The sequence below is a fragment of the Mustela nigripes genome, chromosome 14 (assembly GCF_022355385.1).
Source record: "Mustela nigripes isolate SB6536 chromosome 14, MUSNIG.SB6536, whole genome shotgun sequence".
NCBI lineage: Eukaryota > Metazoa > Chordata > Mammalia > Carnivora > Mustelidae > Mustela > Mustela nigripes.
Genome location: NC_081570.1, coordinates 8,172,991 through 8,194,821, shown reverse-complemented (window position 1 = coordinate 8,194,821; position 21,831 = coordinate 8,172,991). Strand labels below are relative to the sequence as shown.

At 58.5% G+C, this 21,831-nt stretch overlaps 3 protein-coding genes across 11 annotated transcripts; 1 reads left to right on the top strand and 2 right to left on the bottom strand.

Annotated features, from left to right (window-relative positions):
• Positions 1-116: 116 nt before the first annotated feature.
• On the bottom strand, positions 117-7,085 carry LOC132001209 (F-box only protein 6-like). 2 transcript variants are annotated; one of them, XM_059375557.1, is made up of 6 exons: positions 6,869-7,085; positions 4,307-4,618; positions 2,218-2,344; positions 1,670-1,765; positions 713-848; positions 117-567 (listed from the first exon to the last, which is right to left on the bottom strand). In XM_059375557.1, exons 2-6 carry the CDS (start codon positions 4,566-4,568, stop codon positions 394-396), a joined length of 795 nt encoding a protein of 264 aa, XP_059231540.1. In that variant the 5' UTR covers positions 4,569-4,618; positions 6,869-7,085; the 3' UTR covers positions 117-393. The 2 variants fall into 2 exon arrangements, with proteins under 2 accessions (XP_059231540.1, XP_059231541.1); XM_059375558.1 differs by lacking the exon at positions 6,869-7,085 and adding an exon at positions 6,656-6,767.
• Positions 7,086-7,854: 769 nt separating this feature from the next.
• On the bottom strand, positions 7,855-13,740 carry FBXO44 (F-box protein 44). Of its 8 annotated transcripts, XM_059375554.1 has the most exons (7): positions 12,674-12,751; positions 12,453-12,571; positions 11,884-12,172; positions 10,576-10,702; positions 10,325-10,420; positions 10,078-10,213; positions 7,855-9,002 (listed from the first exon to the last, which is right to left on the bottom strand). In XM_059375554.1, exons 3-7 carry the CDS (start codon positions 12,146-12,148, stop codon positions 8,859-8,861), a joined length of 768 nt encoding a protein of 255 aa, XP_059231537.1. In that variant the 5' UTR covers positions 12,149-12,172; positions 12,453-12,571; positions 12,674-12,751; the 3' UTR covers positions 7,855-8,858. The 8 variants fall into 8 exon arrangements, with proteins under 8 accessions (XP_059231537.1, XP_059231535.1, XP_059231530.1 ...); XM_059375552.1 differs by lacking the exons at positions 12,453-12,571; positions 12,674-12,751 and adding an exon at positions 13,650-13,740; XM_059375547.1 differs by lacking the exons at positions 12,453-12,571; positions 12,674-12,751 and adding an exon at positions 13,459-13,636.
• A 98-nt stretch (positions 13,741-13,838) lies between these two features.
• On the top strand, positions 13,839-19,317 carry FBXO2 (F-box protein 2). The gene is made up of 6 exons (XM_059375556.1): positions 13,839-13,924; positions 16,923-17,309; positions 17,751-17,880; positions 17,951-18,046; positions 18,509-18,647; positions 18,881-19,317. The coding sequence occupies exons 1-6, from the start codon at positions 13,903-13,905 to the stop codon at positions 19,013-19,015; spliced, it is 909 nt and encodes a 302-aa protein (XP_059231539.1). The 5' UTR covers positions 13,839-13,902; the 3' UTR covers positions 19,016-19,317.
• Positions 19,318-21,831: the final 2,514 nt, after the last annotated feature.

Here is a 21,831-nt window from a genome sequence, read left to right as displayed (position 1 = left end):
GCTGGGCAGTCACTACCTGGAGTGGGAGGGACAGGAGCAGCCGAACTAACGTGGGAGGAGGGGCAGCTTCTCCACCGAAGCAACCAGGGCTTCCGCCACTAGACCCCACCCCAGGCTGGTTTTACTGAAAATATTTATTGTCAGGAAATGTCAGAGTATATGACAGGGAGTTGCCACAAATTGCTGGGTTTGCCCAAGGTTGGAACTGGGGTAGGGGCTCCCAGGGTAGGGGCCCTCACTGCCCACTACAGGCTCAGCTGGAGGGGACCTCCGGAAGTCGAGCGGCCCAGAGAGTGGATGGCTGAACGCCAGCGGATGTCAGACTGTCAGAAGGGCCCGTGCAGATGAAGTGAGGAGGGCAGGTGGGCAGCCTTCTCCTGCCCCTGCAGGGTCTCAGGCTGAGCTGTGGAGAGGCCCCCGGTCCCTGGTCATCTTAGGGGTGATGATGATGCTGCTGTTGGTGACACGGGGCCCGTACCAGCCTGCCCAGAACTGGGTGTCCTTGCCCCCGTGCTGGAAGAGGATGTGGCGGACCCCTGACGGGTAATCCGAGAAAGTGTGGGACACCTGGGAGGAAGGGAGAAGAAGAAGAGGTCACCAGGGCTGGGGAGGGGAAGGCTGGGGCCATCACTCTGCTGGAGCGGGCAAGAGGAAGGTCCTGCAGGAGGTCCCCGAGAAGGGGGTGGTGAGGGCCAAGCAGGAAAGGCCTCACCTCTGTCCACTCGGCACTGTTCCACTGATCAATGGTCACAGGCGGAGGCTCGAAGGAGGCCAGGACGATGTAGTTTTCTGAGACCAGCTGCACTCGGATGTGGTACGTGCAGCCACAGTCGGCTCTGGCGGCGAACCTGGGGGCAGGTGGGGCTCAGCACTGTGCACCCCCAGACAGAAGGTGGCCTTGGAGGAGGGCAGGCAGCAGACCCACGGATTGAAGCCCAAGACCCAGCTGGTTTCACTGCTCTCTGGGCCCTCCTATGCCCCTGGGATCTGCAGGCTCTCTGTGTGGGGCCATATCAGAGCAAAGTGGCAACCCTTTGGGGTGTCCAGTGAAGACGTTCCCTTAACACATGAAAAGGTTCTCTATGGAGATAAAGGCCTGGGCTGTGGGAACTGAGCCATCTGTATGTCATCATGGCTCAGAGTGGGGGTTCAGTGGGAGATCCAAGGGGCGGCCTGTGATGGGAGCTGGCAGAGCTCACCCTCTGCTTAGCCCTGCTGTCCTCCTCATGTTCCTCAATACCACGTTCCTCAATACCATCTCCCCCCCGACACACACACCCTTAGAGTGGTGGCCCTGGCTGGCACTGGGGTCCTTCCTCCACTGCGGGCCAAGCCAGAGCCTTGCACAGCTCTGGGCACAGAGCAGGATTCTGGGAAGGAGCTGAGGGGAGCCCAGAGAAGGGACCAGGGGAGGCAGATGGGATGGATGCAGGGGAAGGGAGCGAAGTCCAGGGAGGCTGCGCCGTGCTGCCTCTGATGCTCTAGTGCCGTCTGCGACAGCTTATGGGTAGGCCTCGGCCTCCCCATCTGTAAAGTGGAATGAGCAAGTGCCGGCTCCCGGGGCAGCGCCTACCCCAGGACACCGCCAGGCAAAGAGTGGGCGCTGCCTCTAGGTATCCTCAGGAAGAGAAGAGGGAAGGCTGTGGAGCGTGGCGCAAGCCCTACTCACCAGTCCTTAACCTCGATTTCAGGCCGGAATGTGTCCAGCAGATCCTCCCAGTAGCCCTCGGCCTTGAGGTCCACCAGCTGGGACTTGAGGCACATCCTGGGGAGCAAAAGGAAAGACTTGTGTTCCCAGGTGTGCTTTGCATGGCCAGGACCCAGCAGTGTCCCCAGACTGCTGCAGGACCTCTGCCTCTGGCTGTCGCTGGCCTAGGAGAAACACGCAGAGGCCCTGACCCTATTGTGCCTAGGTGGCACGTGATCTAGTTCAAGGGTCCCAACGAGGGCACCTCCAGGAACCCCTGTTCTAGATGAGGAACCTATAGGCATCTCTGCCTCACCCTAGTCACCCAGTGGCTCCTAGGCCCCCGCACTGGACTCCATCCTCCACGGCTATTAATCGTGGCCACTGAGTACTTCCTAAAAGTGGGACTCCGCCTGTCTGGAAACTGCCTCCAGCTGCACAGGGGGGCCCTCACTTAGGCCTGAGATTTGGCAAAAGGGGTCCTGACCCTTCTCCCTCTCGACACTGCCAGCTCAAGTTGTTAATCTTACCCAAAAGATGTGACAAAGTACTTCTTGACTTTGGAGTCTGGAAAATCTGTCCCATGGTCTCCAGGGAGGCTCTCTACCTTCCACTTGTTTCCGCCATTGGAGTCAATTTGCCAGGATGTCAGATCCTCTAGGGAAAAACAGAAGCCAAGGTCAGATCCCCTGTGTAAACATTTGGTCCGGTCCTGCCCACCTGAGCCAGGGAGGGAGGAGGGGTTTAAGGCATGGCCTGTTCAGGCTCCCGTCTCAAGTGTGCACCCCAACTGTGCCTCGAAGCACCCCGACACAGTGCCCTTCCTCCCAGCGTGTCTCCACCTGTCCTCACCACATCAGCTCTGATCTGGGACCTTCTCTCTCCCACTTCGTCCCTGACTGGTTTGACTCCTAACATGAGGCTGGAGGGGGTAAAAAAAAAAAAAGTATTACCAGGAATTCTAAACTAGCCTTTTCTTCCTTTGGTGTTGCTGGGGGATTCTGGGAAATACTGAAGTTTCAGTTCTCAAAACAGGAAGTTATGAAGGGCCTATGATAATATTTCTGCTCTTAATGACTAATGTCCGTTTGTCCCAATGCAGACCACATACGTGACGACTCACATTTCCCCTGATACCCTAACTATGTAACTGATACCCCGGGGGGGCCCACGGAACAATTTTCTGGGTTTGCTGCTCTGCCAGCTCGGAGCCCCTCTGCCCAGGGTGGGAGAGATAACCGTGAAGGTGGCCATCCTCAGTGCTGGAGGCGCACAGCGAACCCGTATTCGCGATCCCCACCAGGTTGGCTTGGCAGGTTCCGGTCTCCTCCACACTGAACCGAGGGGACCTTACACCCAGCAGTGTTTCTCTACCAAGACTTTCCAGAACAATCACCAAGGGAACTTTTCCAAATTGTTCCCTCTACTAGGAGCCCGCACCTATTCCCCAGGTGCCCTGGGGCCTGCCAGGAGAGAAGCAGGGGAATACCACAGAAATCCAGGAGCCGGCTGTGCCGAGCTCAGGCTCAAGGAGGTCCAAGTGAGGCTGGACTGCCGGCTACCGGCCCACAGCCCAGTGTAAGTTAGCGCTGCAGGTGGGCTCCGTGGAGCTGTGGGAGCTGAGCTGGCGGTTTGGCTGGGCGGCTTCTGAGCAGAATCTGGGGCAGGCAGAGAGACTGAGCCACGGTCAGTGGGGACTCCAAGAGGGGCCTGAGGGCCTTCATCGGTCAGGACCAGACCCCAGCAACTGGGCAGTTTCAGGGCAGATCCTCACCATGGGGCCTAACGCTCGCCACCCATAAAATGGAGCCAACCCTGCTTATTTGGTTAACTCCTGGGGTCCTCATGAGGTTCAAGAGAGAAAATCGGCACGATGGGGATTCTAAGGGTACAAACTGTGTACAAACCATTAACTGTTGCCCCAAGCCCCCCCACAAGAAGCCTGGTGTGTGGTATGCAGTAGGTGCTCAATGAAGGAAAAAGACCCTGGCAAGTACAAGAGAACCTAGTAAGTTAAACAGGGGCCTCAAGTGATGTGATTACAGTCACCTCTGAAAATCCTTTCCTTCCTCTGGGGAATGGGGACAACGGGAGAAGGACATTTGTGAAGCCCCGAGCCCAGCGAAGTCTAGGGCCCAGCACGGAGGGACCTTCTGTATGAGTCAGGCAGCTTGGACGGAGCAAGAGAGGGAAAGCTGAATGTGCAGTTTGTTCATTCAACAAACGTCTTTCCAGCACTATGTGAAGGCATTACTGTGGACACTCGTGTCGGTAGAGTGGTGACCAAGACCCATTAGGCCCCTGGACCTTGAAGTTTGTAGCAGAGAAAAAAAAAAACCAAAAGCTATGAGATAAAACATAATTACAGGTTATGAAGGCGCTACGGAGGAACGAAACAGGAGAGACCGGATAAAGGCGGGGGTGCAGGGGGACCAGGCCAGGTGTCTGAACAGAGACCTGAAGAACGAAGAACGAGGAGGAACCAAGGGCGAGTGGTTCAGGTGCCAGAGAGTGGTCCAGGTGTGAGACAACATTCCAGATAGTGTGGGAATCGCAGGTGCAAAGGCCCTGAGTTTCAGGAAAGGTGGGGAGCCAGCCCCGGGGCAGCCCCGAGCCCACCTTCCGCACACGGGTTCCGCAGGAGATTCCGGCGGAGGCTGCACAGGAAATAGAAGACCTTCCAGTCGGCCACGGGCTGGTCCCAGTCCTCAGTGATGAAGCCTTCCCGCAGGCACTTTCGCTTCCAGAGTGTCACCAGGTCAATGAGGTCTCTCCAGAGGCTGCAGACCAGGCGACAGCGCAGCAGCTGGCGGGCGGGCGCGTGCGTGAACACCTCCAGCAGAATGTTCTCGGGCAGCTCGTTGATGCTGACCAGGGCCATGGCTGGTGGGAGAGGCGGGGAGGCGGGGGAGGCAGGCGTTGCCCACAGGCCTGTAGGGGGCAACAGTGTTTATGAGCCCTGACCAAGGAGGTGGACCCCTCAGATTTCCAGGGACCTGGGCCAGGGGCTCTTCATCCTTTTTCTTTTGTGAAACAAAAGGGGTCAGGCCTTCTCCTGGGTACGCAGTGGGCCGTCAGAATAGAGAGCACTCACACACGTTACACACATTTGAAAGAGTGTAATAAAAATATTAACAAAGATTTCAGGGGCTGATATTTAAAGAGGCCCTCTCCTGACCCCCACCCCCTGCACCCATTCCTCCCCTATCCCCCGGCCCTGTTAAAAAAAATAATTGCTTTATTTTAAGTTGCCGGGCCCAGTGAACTGGCAGACCTTGCCAAGGCCACGCCACTGTCTGCAAGCTCTGCAGAAGTCTGTGGTCAGGTTATTTCAGTGCTGGGAAGTCACTGTTTGTCTGTGGGTGTAAGAAAGATTTCACGTTCTGTGTCACAGCTTCATTAAGGGGTGGGGCTAGTTGCTAAAACCAACTTCTCCCCAAATCGCTCACGTTGACCTGGAAGCCAGATGTGATAAGACACCGCATCGAGGAGGACCTGCCTCTCCATCCTGGTTGGGGCATCAGGCCAGAGCCCATTTTGAAATGCTCAGAAACTGCAAAGCCGATTGAGGGATCCTGAGCAAGACCAGCCAGGGGTTCAATCCTGGCCTGCAGTGGCTAGCTGGAGAGCCTTAAGAGGAGCGAATGACTGTCCCAGCCTCAGCAGGGCCGGGAGGTCTGAGTTAGTACAAGGCAAGCCTTTAGCACCGGGCGGACATCATTACTTCTCTATCGTTAGAGCAAAAACGCTCGTCAGTAGTAGTCAGCGGCTCCCAAGAACACCTTCCTCCCTCTACACCTGAATGGCACAAGGGTTTTGGAAAATTTTACAGTGCCACTACCCCAGCCTGAATCCTGCCTGGCTGTTCAGATCTCTAAGGGGACCCTCCCCACCCCACCCCAGGGTGGGGGTGGGGTCGGGGAGGGAAGGCCAGCCCCTGTCACTCAGATGGGCCTTATCCGCTCACAGGTGGGAGAGGGACGGGTTATTCTCCCACAGGTGAAGTCTCTGAGGAGGCTTCTCATTTTCCATAGAGACTTGGCCAAAGAATCCACAGACTTCTCAAAGCTACCATCCCAGCAAAAACGAGAGCAGACGCACAGCGTCTCCTGTGGCTCCCGCCCAGACAGGAACATGGCAGCACCGCAGAGAACAATAAATAAGGTACTTGTACCTTGTGCAAAAATGCTATGACGGAAAAAACTCTATGTGGCTAGGTCTTCTGCTTTTTCAGAAGGAACTCTACATAAGCAGTTTCGAAAATATGAAACCTGTCGGTTTTTATATGTTGGCAACTTCTAAAAGCACTCTCTAGGCCAAATAAAAGTCGCTGGGTGGGAGTCAGAGGCGACTTAGGTGCGAAGAGCTCCTCTCCCAGGCGTCCAGAGTCTGGTCTCTGGCTCTGGTCGCACGTTATTCGTCGCACCCCCTCCCCTAGTTTCTGGCGTTCGTGGGTCTAGGGCGAGGCCTGACTGTGCACGAATGGGGCATGGGGTGAGGTTCCCCCACCCCCCGGGGGGGGGTGTCCCTGTGCTTCCCACGAGCCCGGCCAGAGTCGCGACCTTCTCAACGACCCCTGTAAGCACGGTTACTAAGCCCGTTTCTCAAAAGCAGAAGCTAAGGCTTGGGAAAGTTTGGCCCGTCCCAGGACCGGCGGGCGTGCGTGTGCCGGGAGGTCCCAGATCGGCCCTGGGCTGGGGCGCCACCAGCGAGCTGTGGCCAGGGTGTCGCTCCCAGGCAGCACTTCCCGAAGTCTGAGCCAGGGCCCGGCCGCGCGGGATTTGGTCTCGCGCGTACCGCGCGCCGCCCGGGCCCCTACCCCGCTGTCCCGGAGGCCCGAGGTGGACAGCGCCACCGGCTCAGTTAACGCCCCGCCCCCCGTCCGCCACCCCCGCCTTCGGGTGCGGGACACCCAGCTCTTCCCCCGCCTGTCTCCCCCCGCGCCCGTTCCCCAAGCTGGGCCGCGACCTGGACGCGGGGCGGGACGCCCGGCGGGACCGGACCTCCGCGTCGGTCTGGAGCCTCCGGCCTCGGCGGCGCTGTCCACTGTCGCCCCGCCCCGCCCCGTGTCACGCGCGCGCTCGGACCGCCCCCTCGGGCTCCGGGGCCGCGCCCACCGCTTCGCCCCGCCCCGCCTTCTCCCCGCCCACCGCCTTCCCCAAGTCCGCAGCCCGCTTCTACCGCAGCTACTCCGCGGCGATCTTGGGGTCCGCAGTGCCGGGGGTCGCGCGACGGCCTCCCCCAACCTCGCAGCCTCAATCTGTCTTCTCCTCCAGGTAATCGGCGGCTCAGCAGTAGGGTCCCACCGCTTCCCTTTGCTTTCCGGGAAGAGAGGGCGTTCACCGAACCTAGTCGCCACCTCTGCGCAGGCCACTCTGAGGCCGCTTCACCAGTTCGCTCCGCTGTAGGGAGGGAGGCGGGACTCTTCCCGGAAGGAGATTGTTGACACTCTAGGGGGCTGGAGCAGGACTTTTACCTTCACTAGGGTTCGGCCTCAGGGAGACCTCAGTTTACTCAAAGGAAAAATCTCCGCATTTTTGTCATTAATTCCTTAACTCCTTCAACAGGTAATCATCAAGCACCTACTTAAGGCAACCAAAAACGGTTGTGCAGGTTGTGCACTGCACAAAGGTGCCCTGCTCAGGCCACCTTTTTAACTACTGCGTGTCCCCCAAAGGTGTCTTCTGCTAACTTACATATAGCTAGTGAGTGGTGTCCCTGCCAAAGCTGAGGCCCTAATCCAGCTGACTATTGAGATAATTAAACCATACATTGAGCACACACTGTGTGCCATACACCGTTCTAAATGCTTTGGCTTCACTTAATGTCAGTAAAGCTCTTGGCAGAGTAAGTAAGATACCAGTGAGCAGTGAGCCTGCGACGGCACACCCAGCATGAGGTGTATCTCAGATATCCACTGCTCCCCCCTCACCCCAGCTTTGTGTGGCCGGGCCTCTGGAGAAAGCTAGCAGTACTGGAGGGCTGCTGGGGTGAGATGTTGGCAGCTCATTAAGGAGTCTGTATGAGGGTCCTGCCATAGTCTGCCTCCTGAAGTGTCAGTCATTCCCTGCACCTTGGACAGAAGCCACACAGGCTCACCTTCTGCAGGTCCAGGGCAGGACCTACCATTAAATTTGCCTTTCCTACCAGAAACCACAGGACAAAGGTTGGGCCGAAAATACCTTTTATTTAGCTGCATGCAGCAGGGGCAGAACCCGAGCACTGCTGTCCTTCCAGCAGGAGGGAGAGGCAGGAGTAAGGTTGGGCAGGTTGGGGAGGTGCAAGGAAAGGCAGTTCCAAGGGTAGGTTAGGACATTCCAAGCCCCGGGGCAGCTGGTCTAGGCATAGAGGCGGACAGGTGGTCCTTGAAAACCACTCACCTCATCCCAGGGCTTATGTGCCGCAGCTCTCAGATTCAGGGTCTGATGCACTCCTCCCCTGCCCTGGGTTACCATGCACAGAATTCCAGGGGTCTTCTGAAGATCCTACCCCCACTTGATGCCCATCTGACTTCTGGGCTTCATTGACAGTGAGGCCCGTCCAGACCTGACCTGGCCCCCACTCCATCTTGGCCCTGACCCTCTCAGACTAGACCTGAGCCTCTGGGTCAAAGTCATGTCTCTGAGCAGGCAGGCAAAGAGTTTGGGAGTGGCAGGATGAAGCAGAGGACAGGCCAGAACAGCCCCCCTTCCGCTCCCAGATCTGGCTGAGCTACATGGTCACCTCCCAGCATCTGCACTAGCCAGAGCAGCCACAGGCTGGCCAGTTGTCCAGATTATCCCTGCTCCGAGGGCCCCCAATGGAGACAGGGAGGAAGGACCCAGGAGGGGAAGGAAGAGACACACATCTAGGTTGGCATCTGAGCTTGGAGACCACTCCTGGAGGAGCCTGGGAGAACACCTTGCACCTCCCCAACCTCAGGGGCCCCATCTCTTAAAGGGCCTGACACCAGGCCTCCCCTGACATCATTCAGGTTGAGACTTTGGGCCTAGAGCACTGCCCCCCCCCCCCAGCTTGTGAGGGCCGCACAAACTGAGAGGCTCCACAAAATAGGCAACCGAGGGGCAAGGATGAACTAGGAGGTCTGGGGGAGCCTGGTCCCCCTCCCCTTCCCTAACCCAGCCCTTCTCTGACAGCAGTCAGGGTTTGGCGGATCAGGGCTTGGGGGGTGTCAAGGCAGGGGAGGTCCGATGGTGATGCTGCTGTTGGTGACCCTCGGGCCGTACCAGCCGGCCCAGTAGTGAGTGTCCACGCCGCCGTGCTGAAACCAGATGTAGCGGACGCCGGGCGGGTAGTTGGAGAACGTGTGAGAGACCTGGGTGGGGGACAGGTGGAGAGAGGGAGAGAGGTCAGGAACAAGGAATAGGGGGCGCCTGGGTGGCTCAGCCGGTTCAAGCCTCTGCCTTCGGCTCAGGTCATGATCCCAGGGTCCTGGGATAGAGCCCCGCATTGGACTCTCTGCTCGGCAGGGAGCCTGCTTCTTCCTCTCTCTCTGCCTGCTCTCTGCCTACTTGTAATCCCTGTCTGTCAAATAAATAAATAAAATCGTAAAAAAAAAAAAAAAGAACAAGGAAGGGGCCAAGGTCTTAGTGGTGGACCAAGACTCTGCAGAACTCAGTGCTAGCTCTAATTCTGTGATTTGGGGCAGGCCACTTCCCCTCTCTGCCTCAGTTTCCTCCTCTGTAAAATGGGGCAAAATCCTCCTGGGTCCACTCCACAGGATTACCCAAGGGCAACTCAAAGGAACTGAAGGGAACAGAAGGAAAGTCTATAAACTGCCAAAAGATGTCCACTATGGTCATCCCTGGGCACGTGTGGCTATTTAAGCTGAAATTCATGAAAATTAGATAAAATTAAAAATTTAGTTCCTCAGTCACAGCAGAATCTGGCTCTGAGGAAGTGCTCCATGGTCACATGTGGCTATAACATACCATACAGGTGCAGACAGACCATTTCTATGGCTGCAGAAAATTCTACTGGACAGTACTGGCAAACTGTGGCCCAGGGGCCCACTGCCCTTTTGTAGAATTTTGTAAATAAAGTTTTATTGGAACACAGCCATGTCCATAAAGCTGCTTTCACCACGCAGTGGCAGAGTTAAAGAGCTTAGTAGTTGGGACAGGGACAACTTGGCCTTCAAAGCCCAAAATATTTGTATTTGGCCTGATAAGAAAATATTTGGTGTCCCTGGTGTAGATAGTAGTAATAACTGATATTAATAACTAATGACAGTCAACCTTTTTGAACATGGCTTTACCAGCATCATTTCAGACCCTGAGCGACCAAGGCCCAGGTGAGAAACAGCAGAGCTGGGATCTGAACCCAAGCCTGTTTGACTGCAGTCTCCACCTTGGGCGACGTGCTACCTGCCCTCTTTCTCGCCCACACACCTCCCTCCACTTGGCATCGCTCTTCTGCTGGATCGTTGCCGGATCTGGCTGGAAGGTCCCCAGAGGTGCGTGTGCTGACGACAGGAGCTGAACACACAGCTGGTACTTGGACCCGCAGTCCGGCCTGGCTGCGAACCTGCGGGCAGAGGGAGGGCCCATCAGGGCCTTGGAGATGGGGGGGCAGGGTGGGGGTGGGGCGCCTGAGTGGCAGGCCCCCCTCCCCCAGACCCTCGCCCCAGGCACTCACCAGTCCTTGACCTCGATGTCCGGCCGTGTGGTGTCCATCAGCTCCTCCCAATACCCTTCGGCCTTGAGGTCCACCACCTGGGACTTGAGGCAGGTGCTGGGGGGCGGGCAGAGGGGTGGGAGGGACTGGGGCTCAGCACTAGGGCACTGGGGGGGAAGGGGCTAGGACTGCCCTTCCCAGAGCAGGAGACCCCAGGGCGAAGTGTCTTGGGTTTCCCCCCACCCCAACACTTCCCCAGCCTCGGATCTTACTAATAAGAAGTCACGAAGTATTTCTTGACCTGGTCATTGGGGAATTCCTTCCTCTGGTCTTTAGAGAGGTCCTCCACCTTCCACTCATCACCTCCATTCACGTCCAGGCTCCAGAATTCAAAGCCCTCTGGCCATAAAGCAGAATTTACATCATAGGGAAGCCCCCCCCTCCCCAGTGGTCTCTTTCTCACAAGAGCCCCTTCCTCCCCGGTCCTCTCCCTGAATCTCTGCAGCTGCCCTCGAGCCCCGTGCTGTAGGACACTGCAGATCAACAGTGGCTGTCTTCTATTAGATACTGCCTATGTGCCAAGCATCATGGTGATTCCCACTGGGAATCCCAAGACACGTGACCATGTGAATGACCACGTGAATCTCCTTCAGGGATGGAGAACACTCTGACCCCCACCAGGCCGATCTGGGGTTTGTCCAGATACTGGGCTGTGTGACCTTAGATAAGTTGCTTTCCCTCTCTGAGCTTTGGTTTTGTCCACTGTAAACCAGAGTTAAGAACAAGGGCTGGCAAACATTTTCTGTAAAGGGCCAAAATACTGTAGGTTTTGTGGGCTATACACTATCTATCTCTGTTGCAGTCTTTTTTTTTTTTTTTTTTTAAATAAGTGCAAAAATGACTTTTTGCTTCTGGGCCAGATTTGGCTTATGGACCACAGTATACCAGCTGGTGGTCAAGAACATGGCTGTTGGGGAGTCAACGGAGGCAGGCATCTGAAACTGTGGACAGCTTGGAGTCATGTCATCATTATCTTGCTCCAGAATTTGGCCACACAACGGGAAACGAGCCTCCCATCTCATCCCAGTGTCCAGCCGATGGGTTACAGCACAGTAAAGGAAAAAGGGAGCTCCAGGTGATGCAGAAGTTTTGTTTTACCTGTTGTAAATGCTGGAAAGAAGACTGGATCTCTCATTCTTCCATAAGTAAAGTCCGCTTTGCACTCTGGGGCAGTCCTAGGAAGCCTAGCCCTGGAGTCTTGGAACTAGGCCAACAGAATATGGCTCTGACTTCCTGGTCTTGTATTTTGGGCACAGGTAGTCCCAACTGGCCAACAGTCCCTCTCCTAGGAAAGGTCACTGGGGAAATAAGGTTTGGAATACAAAAATGCCTCTCTGCCTCAGTTTGCCCGTCTGAAAAATGGGAGTGCTAACAGCATCTACCTCTTAGGATTATTGTGAGAGGATTAAAGGAGTTAAACCATCCAGGGTGCCTAGTTCATAGTAAGTGCATAATGAAAGCCAGCTACTATCATGACAGTGTGTGCATTGGGGGCATGCCAGACCTGCTCTGCACCCCACCTTCAGCACACGGGTTGTGTAGGAGATTCCGGTGGAGGCTGCGGAGGAAGTAGAAGATCTTCCAGTCGGCCACGGGCTGGTCCCAGTCCTCAGTGATGAAGCCCTCCCGCAGGCACTTTCGCTTCCAGAGTGTCACCAGGTCAATGAGGTCTCTCCAGAGGCTGCAGACCAGGCGACAGCGCAGCAGCAGCTGGCGGGCGGGCACATGCGTGAACAGCTCCAGCAGAATGTTCTCGGGCAGCTCGTTGATGTTCCCAACGGCCATGGCGGGTAGCTTCTGGACGCCCCCCTGTAGTTATCGAGAGATATATAGAAAGATATATAGACTGGGCTCCCTCCCCAGAATTGAAAATTTGCAGCACCCCATGGCGGTGGGCGTTCCCATCCCGGCTCTGCCATTTACTATCTCAGGATCTTCACTGTACTTCTCTGAGCCTCAGTTTCCTCCTCTGTAAAATGGGGTCAGGAACAGTACTAAAATGGTTTCAGATAACCTGATGCAACAGATGTTTGATAAAAGGTGATTGATTTGGGGGCGCCTGTGTGGCTCAGTGGGTTAAGCCTCTTGCCTTAGCCTCAGATAGTGATTCCAGGGTCCTGGGATGCAGCTCAGTATCAGGCTCCCTGCTCAGCGGGGGAGTCTGCTCTCCTGTTCTCGCTCTCTCTCTCTCAAGTAAATAGATAAAATCTTAAAAAAAAAAAAAAAAAAAAAAAAAAAGGTGACTGATTTTACTGTCACCTCACAACAGCCTCTAAAGGACGCTCAGGAGGCCAGGAGGCGTGCGAGTACCTGCCCAAGGTCACACGGACAGGGATGGAGGACGGAGTCTTCTCTGATTCTAGAGCAAGCCTTTTCCAGCAGGCCCGTCTGTATTTATGGAGTGGAAGTAACAATGCGCAGTCCGGCAGAACCACCCAGCAAGTCCTCCAACGGAGGTGGAAGAGAGGTTGGGGGCAGGGGATAATTATCATCGTCTCCGACGTAGGTCCAAAGAGCTCAAAGACTTTCTCAAGGCCGCAGAATAAAATGATCTGCCCAGCTGGGACTCGCGAGGGGGTGGGCGATGGTCAAAGGCCTTTCCCAGGCGCCCACCTCCACCCCTGTGGCTGGGCTTCAGCCCCAGGATCCCCGGCGCGCCTGCAGCCTTCCCACCTCGCGCTGTGGCTTTCAAGTACCCCCCAGAGCCGGGGCTCAGACCCCTGGTCATCGATTAGCCACCCCAACCCGGGTTCTCGCCTCCGCTGCCGCTCCCGGCCGCGTCGCGCAGTCCCCGAGGCCTGGGCCTTGTCCGCGCCGGGCCTTCCTCGCGCCCTGCCCGGAAACCGCGCAGTCCGCCCGCCCGCGGGGCCCTGGGCCGCCCGCTCCCCCACCTCGGGGCTCCCAGCGCCCACTCCCCGCGGTCACCTGCGCTCCGCCGCCGCTGCGCGGTCCGGCTCCGCCCTGGGGCTGGGCTGGCCTCGGCCTGCCCTAGCTGGAGCGTGCGGCCCCGCCCCGGACCGCCAGACCCCGCCCCGGGCCCGCCCCCTCGGCCCTGCCCCGCGCCGTGCCTCCCCATCGCGCTGTAGGAAAATTACCTGGGGTGGGGGTGGGGGGGCACCGGAGGAGCCTCTGTCCCCCTCCCTCCTCCTGGGCTGCGCGCCCCGCACCCTCCGCCTGACCCAGACTCGCTGCCCCCTCGTCTCCTCCTCCCAGCATCCACCCCTGGAGGGAGCTGGAAGACGCCCCAAATCGGATCCCCCCCCCATTAAAAAACCCGACTCCCGACCTTTCCCTGCCTCCTGGGTCCGCCGAGGAACCAGTAGCTTCAGGCCTGGGGCCGACCGCTCCAGACTGCGGGGCGTCCCGGCGCCCGGCCAAAGGCGGGGCGGGGGCTGGGGGGAGGCTGGGGCCTTTAAGAGGCGCGGCCAGCCGGGCCCCGACCTAGACGCGGACAGCGCCTGGACTCGCCGCCGCCGCGGGACTCGGGCAGCCCCGCAGCGCTCCGGCTCCTCCTCCTCTCAAGACCGCCCTCCGCAGCGATGGACGGAGACGGTGAACCAGGTAGCTGACGCCAGCCGGATCCACTCGCTCAAGCCCGGGAGGGGAGACCGGGTCAGGCGGGCGACTGCCACAGAGAGGGGCATCAGAGAGCGAGGGGGTCCCCGACATCCAGCGCGGCGAACTTTCACCCAAGCAAACCCCTTGAGACATTCTTAAAAGAGCACAGCCCTTTGGCTGGCTGGAGGCCTCCAGAGGTGACGGGCTCCTGGTCCTGCTTACCAGGGACATAGGGCAGGAGTCATCCCACTTTCCCCCCTCTCCGCTACCCGAGGGTCTGTTGGGTTCGGGTCTGGGACACATCTCAGGAGGCTGCATGCCTTTTTCTTCCATCAACTTCTTTGATTTGCCAGCTGTGGCCCTCAGCTTCCTGTATCCCCAAGGATTTCTTGGGGTTACCCGTCTCTCCCCACCCCATCCCAGTCTTCCTTCTGGGCTCCCTTGGCTAGTGGGGCTGCTTTTCAACTGCGTTGCTGGTTGCCCAGTGGGGATCAGACCAGCCCGTGAGTGGGAGCTGGGGCACGGCTCTTGCCTATGCTCAGGGCCCTCTGAGACTGCCCAGTCATCTTGTCTGGCACAAGAGACATCCCCCTCCCCATCCCTTGAACTCCTTACTGAGCCTGTAGGGTTTGCCTGCTGAGTCAGGGTGGGAACAAGACCTGTCTGCAGATTCCCCCACCCCTGCCCCCACCAGGCCCATCTGAGGGGGGCCTTGCTCCGAGCAGGCCACAGGAAACACTCAAGCACGCTCAGGCAGCCAAGCGCCTCTCCTCTAGCACTGAAACTCCCAGTTCCTTCAGCCCCTGTTCCCCATCCATGACCCCCTCGCCATTCCCTCTATAGGGCCCCAGAATGGGCCCTGCTGTTTTCCCAGGGCTCAGCTGTTCCCCTCCAGGGCCCAGTGCAGGTGAGTCAGCCTGGGAGGCAGCTTCCAGGGGCCAGATAACTTTCCGATGGCAACAATGTGGGGAGTTGTGTGTGCTGGAAAAGGGTGGGGGGGGGGCTGTAATCAGATCTGGGGCCTGGAGAGCCAGGCCTGAGGCCAGGAGAGGGGACCGGGCAAGGTGCACCTTTCGGGGGAGCATCAGGTGTCCACCAGGGCCAGGGCAGGGCAGGGGGAGGGGTGGAGAGGTGAGGACACTGGGCCCAGCTCCCCAGAGAGCTGTGGGCAGCAGGACAGGCAGGTGATGTGGCTTTGGGGCCTGGCATTTTCCTCTCTGCATGCCTTTTGTTCCTGAGTGAAGCTAGTAAGCCTCTCTGGGCCTCAGTTTCTTCTTTGGAAAAGAGAAAGGGTAAACCCCCACATCATAAAGATGTGTCAAAAAAAAAAAAAAGAGCTATTAACAAAGGAGAGTATTATGCAGGTTTGACTGTGCTCTGGGCTCTGAAGAAGAGGTAAACCCTGATTGAGCTCCAGGGTCTGACTGCGGGAGGGGGAGAAAATACTGCACATGGGGAGGGTAAGTGCTGGCAGGCTGGGGTCCTGGCAACACCCTGACTTGGGTCTAGACCCTGCCTGTGCCCTCCCCCACTGCTCAGCCTGTTTCTACCCCTGCCTGGGCTTTCCAGTCTCTAACCCTTAGGACTACCCCTCCCCCCCACCATCCTAGGTCTGAGAACACTGCCCTCCCCCCATCACCCGGAGTGGCCCCATCTCCTCGCCACTGTCTTCCTCCTCCCGAGACGCTGCACTCAGTATCTGCTTACTCAAGGTTTTGATGGCCCCGCTGAGGCCGGCTGGGTTCCAGGACACAGTCCAGCCTGCAGCTCCTGACATCTGCCCCCCCCCCCCCCCCGCTCCTTACAATTTAGAGTGCCCTGGCCCCCTCCTCAGGGGATCAGAACATCAGCACTTGTTTCAGTGGCCTGGCCCAATGATTACTCCCATTCCAAAGATGAGGAAACAGAGGGCCGGGGGTAGGAAAAGAAGGGAGTGAAAGGACCTTCGCTTCTCCAGCATTTATTATATGTGTTTGTTCCGTATACCTGCTCTTTTTCAGGAAGCCCCCCTCCCCCATCACCCAGCTGTGGCTGTCAGGGGGTTCCAACCCCTGCTCTCCCTTCTGTTCAACCTCAGATCCCCACGACCCTGCCCTCAAACTAGGGGTGTAACCTTTGGTGAACCAAAATCAAACTCAAAACGGCGCCTCCAAAGCCAATACCTTATTTCATTGAGGGCATGGTGGTTAATGGTGGCTCTGGAGCTAGACTGCCTGGGTTCAAGTCCAGGCTGGGTGATCCCGGAGGGTCTCACGCCTCTACGCCTCAGCTTCCTCATCAATGAAACAGCAACGGCAGCAGGAACAACCTGGAAGAGAGGCTGTAAGGATTTAGAGTAAAGAAACCGCTCAGAACTATGCCTAGCTCTTGCTCAATGCCCAGTAAACATTAGCTGCCGATAGTGTGCCAGAGAGGGTTCCAGATGCCAGGCACTGGGATGAAGCTGTGAGTGTCCGAGACCCAGTTCCTGCCCTCTTGCACTGAGTCTGGTCCTGAGAGAGGAGTTTCCAAGCCCACACACACGCTAGGACGATAGGTGGGCAGGACAGGAGCTCCACAGTGGGAAGATGCCCTGGTGGGAAGTCTGGGAGCACTCCCCGGAGGAGATGAGGGGAGCAGGGATCTCAGGAGGTGGTGGTAGGGATAAAGGAGTGGAGGTGTGACACATCAAGTCAAGTTTGTGCAATGCATGCACGCCCTTATAGGAATATTTTATCAGCTCTTGTCTTCTCAGGTTTACTGGCCCTGCAGGGACAACTGAGGCCTCTGAGGCCACTCTTGCGACTGGGGGCTGGTCTGTGGTCCTCACCCCTCCACTGGGCACCAGTCTCTGGGCGCAGAATCTCGGGCCCCAGCTGCGGATTATCCGAGGGTGGGTGGGAGGCAGATTACCCGAGGCATGGGTGTTCTCGAGCTCGGAGAGGGACGGTCTGAGCAGAGTCACAGCACCCCGCCCCACCCCCCCCCCCCCCCCCCCCCCCCCCCGCGCCCCCGCCTGCAGAGAGCGTGGGCCAGCCGGAGGAGGAGGTGAGCCCAGAGGGGCAGCAGGAGGAGGCGGGCGCGGAGGAGGCGAGCGCCGGGGAGGAGCGGCCGGAGCAGGAGGAGGAGGAGGAGGCGGCGGCGGCGGCGCCGTACCTGGACGAGCTGCCCGAGCCTCTGCTGCTGCGCGTGCTGGCCGAGCTGCCCGCCGCGCAGCTGGTGCAGGCCTGCCGCCTGGTGTGCCTGCGCTGGAAGGAGCTGGTGGACGGCGCCCCTCTCTGGCTGCTCAAGTGCCAGCAGGAGGGGCTGGTGCCGGAGGGCGGCGCGGAGGACGAGCGCGACCACTGGCAGCAGTTCTACTTCCTGAGCAAGCGGCGGCGCAACCTGCTGCGCAATCCGTGCGGAGAAGGTGAGGGGCCGGGCGGGCTCAGTTTCCTCTTCTGCAAAATGGGCAGGAACAATGCTGGCCCACTCGGAGGGCTACGTGGGAGAAAGCCCTGGCCCGAGGCCCTGCAGAATGGCCCCATCAAATACTGTACGTATGGTTGCCTCCCTGGCTGCCCGTTCTCTGGGGGCGGGGAGTGGGGTCCCTTTCCCAGGTCCTTCCACTCTCAGCGAGCCAGGGCAAGACCGGCCCCGTGGAGGACCCTCCCAGGCGGGAGAGAGAATCTGGGGACGGACAGGAAGTGCCTTCCGTTCTACCCGCACCATCACCCGCCCAGCGCACACCGTTCAAGTCCCGCGTTCCGCCCTCCCCCCCCCCCCCGCCCAACTATCGGACGAAGAGCCAGCCCAGGCACACCCTCAGCAGGGAGTGGGTGACCAGCGTGGGGCTGTCCTGTTCCTACAGAGGACCTGGAGGGCTGGTGCGACGTGGAGCACGGTGGGGACGGCTGGAGGGTGGAGGACTTGCCCGGAGACTGTGGGGCGGAATTCATCCACGATGAGAGCGTCAAGAAGTACTTCGCCTCGTCCTTTGAGTAAGGAGAAGGGGGGTGGAGGGCAAAGGGGGAGAGGGGTCGCCACCCCCTCCTAACTCCAGTTCCCCAGGTGGTGTCGCAAAGCGCAGGTCATTGACCTGCAGGCTGAGGGCTACTGGGAGGAGCTGCTGGACACCACTCAGCCGGCCATCGTGGCGAAGGACTGGTGAGCGGCCATGGGGCCGGGCCAGGACTGGGGGAGGGGAGGGGGTGAAGCAGGGAGTGTGTGTGTGTGTGTGAGAGTGTAGGGGCAGCTTGGAGCCGCTGCTCTGCCCCAGGGGCCACTGCATCCCAACTCTAGTGGTCGTGGCCACATGGGCCAGGGGTTTTCAGGAGAAGGTGGAAATCCACCTCCGCTCCTGATTTCTAAAGGTTGGCAGTGAAAAAAACAAAACGCGTCCCTGCCAGCTGGCTTTAGCCTCAGAGTTGGGTCTGGGGTGGAGTCCTTGGGTTTCGACCTTGGGCCAGTCCTTTCTCTCTCTGGCCTTAGTTTCCTTATCTGTAAAACGGGCACCTTGGCAGTACGGGCCGGCGGGGTTGGGCAGAAATGAGAACTTCTGTAGCAGGCACGGCCCGCAGTACCAGTTCCGCGGAGCTTGGCGAGCAATCGCTCCCTCCTTCGGGGCAGGTACTCGGGCCGCAGCGACGCCGGCTGCCTGTACGAGCTCACCGTGAAGCTGCTGTCAGAGCACGAGGACGTGCTGGCTGAGTTCAGCAGCGGGCAGGTGGCCGTGCCCCCAGACAGCGACGATGCGGGCTGGATCCAGGTGAATCTGGAGGCTCCGGGTGATGGGGCGGGGCCTGGGGAAGAGGGGCGGGGCTCGTGGGAACCCCGCCCACGGAACGAGGTTAGGGCCTACTTGGCGGAGGTGTGGAAGAGAGACCCTGGCTGAGAAACCCGGAGTAGGTGGGGAGGCTAGAGGCGGGAAAGTGCACCCGGGTGACGTGGCTGGGGGAGGCGCCAGGGCCCTAATCTGACCCTCCTACGTCCACTCCCCAGATCTCCCACACCTTCACCGACTATGGGCCCGGCGTCCGCTTTGTCCGCTTCGAGCACGGGGGTCAGGACTCCGTCTACTGGAAGGGCTGGTTCGGGGCCCGGGTGACCAACAGCAGCGTGTGGGTGGAGCCCTGAGGGACCGCCCTCACCCCCACCCCAACCTCAGCCGCCTCGGAGGGGCAGAGGTCTGGGGTATGTAGGTCTAGTGGGTAGCCTCCTCCCCCTTCCCACCCTGACCCCCACACAGCCTCCCCTGCCCCATACTCCAAGCCCAGCCCCCACACTGGGAGAGAGGGGTTTTGTTGGCATCTATTTGCATCTGGAAAGTAAGATGGGTGAGGGTCTGGGCCTGGGCTGGGCCCACCGCTGAACCCCCTGCACCTAGTACGATGCCTGCCACAAAGTGGGCGCCTAATAAATATTATTTGTCCAAGGAAGGAATGAATGAACAAACGGATGAATGAACACCGCTCCCTTTGCATCCTCTGTCTCCTGAGGGCCCCTGGCCCAGCCTGGAAAAATACTTGGTGGGGTTCCAGCTGCTCTGGTTTCCAGGGGCCCTTGGGCTGGTGCAGAGTTGGCCAGGCCTAGGCGGGCTGGACAAAGGCCGGGATTGTGAGGGCGAGGAGTGGGGAGCTGGGCCTGGCGCCTGACTGACACCCAAGCTGCCCAGAGGCCAGAACGGGGCGTGGGGGGGGGCATTGCCCTCCAGGCCTCTCCGGATCCCTTGGTCCCCATCTTGTTCCTTTCTGAGGGCAGGATCTTCGGGGGTGGGGTAGGGGGAGGGGGTTGTTAGCCGCTCACCTAGAATAGGAATTCTCCTGAGCCCAGGGATGGGTGACAGTGACCCCAGGTGGGGACGGGGAGATGGGGAGGGTGACTTTGGGATGTCTCTGGTGTTGGACTGAGCAGGAGTCATTTGCATCTGGTCTTTTGGTCTTTTTCCAGCCCTGCCCAGAGGCTGGCCCCTTAGCGCTGGTTTGAGGGGAAGGGCCAGGGCCTTGGTGCCCGGCACTCTTTCTGGCCTCCCCAGCAGCTCTCAAACCCAGGACGCTGGTCCTATAGGTGACGGAGAGTCTCAACGCAGCGGCTCTCCTCTTGGAAATGGTAACCAATAAATCTCAGCGGCGGTCCAGCTTTCCTTTGATTCTGAGCCCTGCTGCCACCTGCTGGTCAGATGGGACGGCAGGTTTGAGCGGGGCCGGCTGCACTTGTTCACAGGTTCATTCATTCCCTCATAATTCCTGAAGCCCTGGCCCTGGTGCCAGGCTCCGTGCAGGGCCTTGAGGGTCCAGGGGTGAGGAAGACACTCTTTGTCCCAGGAATATGGGGCACCCTGGAAAGAGATCTCCAGTGTCCTTGGGGGGGGGCCTCCAGCTGGAGTCCCATCTCTGGGGACAGCCTCAGTCTCTCAGAGAACTCCCAGTCTGAAGGTGGAGGCAGAGCCCCTGCCCTATGCGCATCCTTAGGCATCTCTAGGGGATCTCACACAGTCTGGTGGGGAAGGCACCATCCACACTTACCTGAGTTGCCGGTCAGGGGAATTGATGTCTTGCTGGGTTTGATGAAAGTGTGAAGGAAGAGGGTACCCCTCCGTGAGATTCCAGGTTTACACAAAAGAGTAATAGGCAAGATGGTGCTTTGGGGCAATAGGCTAGGATGGGCATGTGGGGAGCATCATGAGGGTGAGTTGGGAGAGGCCTGGGACACCCCCACCTCCCCCGGGGGCATCCGGGAGGAGGAGGAGGAAGCTGGATGGAGACTCGGTGAGCAGGAGAGGTAGGAGTTGAATCCAGGTGCCCGTGGGGACGGGATGTCAGGGCTGTGATGTGGGGATGGGAGGTGCTGCCGGTGGAGGAGGCCCCCCCACCCCCCCGCATCACGGGGCAGTCAGAAGAGAGGCTCCTGAGAGGTCTGGGGCTCTGGGCTGGAGAGACAGGAGCGTATGTGGCCAGCAGCCAAAGCCAAGGCCCCTGGTGAGGGCTGGGATGAATGCGGAGTGAGGCGGGAGAGGGCACAGAGAAACCTCAGCCTCCAGGGCCGTGATGGGGGAGACAGAGCAGTCAGGGAGGTGGGAACGGGGGAAGGGGAAGAAGGCCCGTGAGGCCATCTGCAGACGATCGTCGCTCTCAGGAGGAGGGAGCCAGAAAACCAGAGACCAGATTCTCTGCCCTAAGATCCCAGAGCATGGGACCCACAGAGGAGACCTGAGGGGTTCAGATAATGGGGTGCTTCGGACCCACTGTCCCTGAGTGCCTGTCACCAGAGGGATAGTTGGATACACTGGTGGCATTTAGCTTGGGAAAACCAGACAGCTGCTCCTGAGTCATCAAAGGGCTGATGTTTCAGGGGGTAGGTGGGGCAGCAAAGCACTCCATTCATGGGGTTACAGCCTGTCACACCATCCCCATGACCCAGCTGATGATGGGGAAGGGGGAGAGGGCATTGTTAACCCTGCAGTACACATGAGGATACTGAGAAACCAAGACGTGGCATATGGCTCACAGATTCATTCGAAAAGCACAAGGTTCAGCCTAGGTGCAATGGGCTTCAAACAGGGGGCGCTTCACCCCTAACCCCCCCTCCCCCACTGATTATAGGACTGCAGGTGTCTGCTTCCTTCAAGGGAAAAGCTACACTGACCAGCGGGGGGGGGGGGGGGGCTGGGAGAGTGTGGGTAGAGGACAGGTTAGCAGCATGGCTCTGGTCCCTGATCATAGACTCAGGAGAGGTGCATGTTCCTGAAGGTCCTTTCTAATCAGTCAGTGCTTATTGAGTGCCTACTATCTGCCAGGAAGGGTTAAACTAGACGAGGACTCTGCCCCCTGGAATATACAGTCTAGACAGAGAAAACTAAATACAAGCGGCTCAATAAATAATTACCAACATGATAGAGTACTTAGCATTCATATCAGGCAATACTCTGAGAGCTTTATATATATATATATATT

Bases quoted from the DNA above. Each gene is read 5' to 3' on its own strand.
- FBXO2 (XM_059375556.1), top strand. From the start codon at position 13,903: ATGGACGGAGACGGTGAACCAG. The intron at 13,925-16,922 runs GTAGCTGACGCC...CCCCGCCTGCAG, and splicing joins GGACGGAGACGGTGAACCAG to AGAGCGTGGGCCAGCCGGAG. The intron at 18,648-18,880 runs GTGAATCTGGAG...TCCACTCCCCAG, and splicing joins ACGATGCGGGCTGGATCCAG to ATCTCCCACACCTTCACCGA.
- LOC132001209 (XM_059375557.1), bottom strand. From the start codon at position 4,568: ATGGCCCTGGTCAGCATCAACGAGCTGCCCGAGAACATTCTGCTGGAG. The intron at 2,345-4,306 runs GTGGGCTCGGGG...GTTTTTCCCTAG, and splicing joins GCGGAACCCGTGTGCGGAAG to AGGATCTGACATCCTGGCAA. The intron at 1,766-2,217 runs GTAAGATTAACA...TTTGCTCCCCAG, and splicing joins TACTTTGTCACATCTTTTGG to GATGTGCCTCAAGTCCCAGC.
- FBXO44 (XM_059375547.1), bottom strand. From the start codon at position 13,629: ATGGGGGGGGGATCCGATTTGGGGCGTCTTCCAGCTCCCTCCAGGGGT. The intron at 12,173-13,458 runs GTAATTTTCCTA...CGATAACTACAG, and splicing joins CCCCCCCACCCCCACCCCAG to GGGGGCGTCCAGAAGCTACC. The intron at 10,421-10,575 runs GTAAGATCCGAG...CCCGCCCCCCAG, and splicing joins TACTTCGTGACTTCTTATTA to CACCTGCCTCAAGTCCCAGG.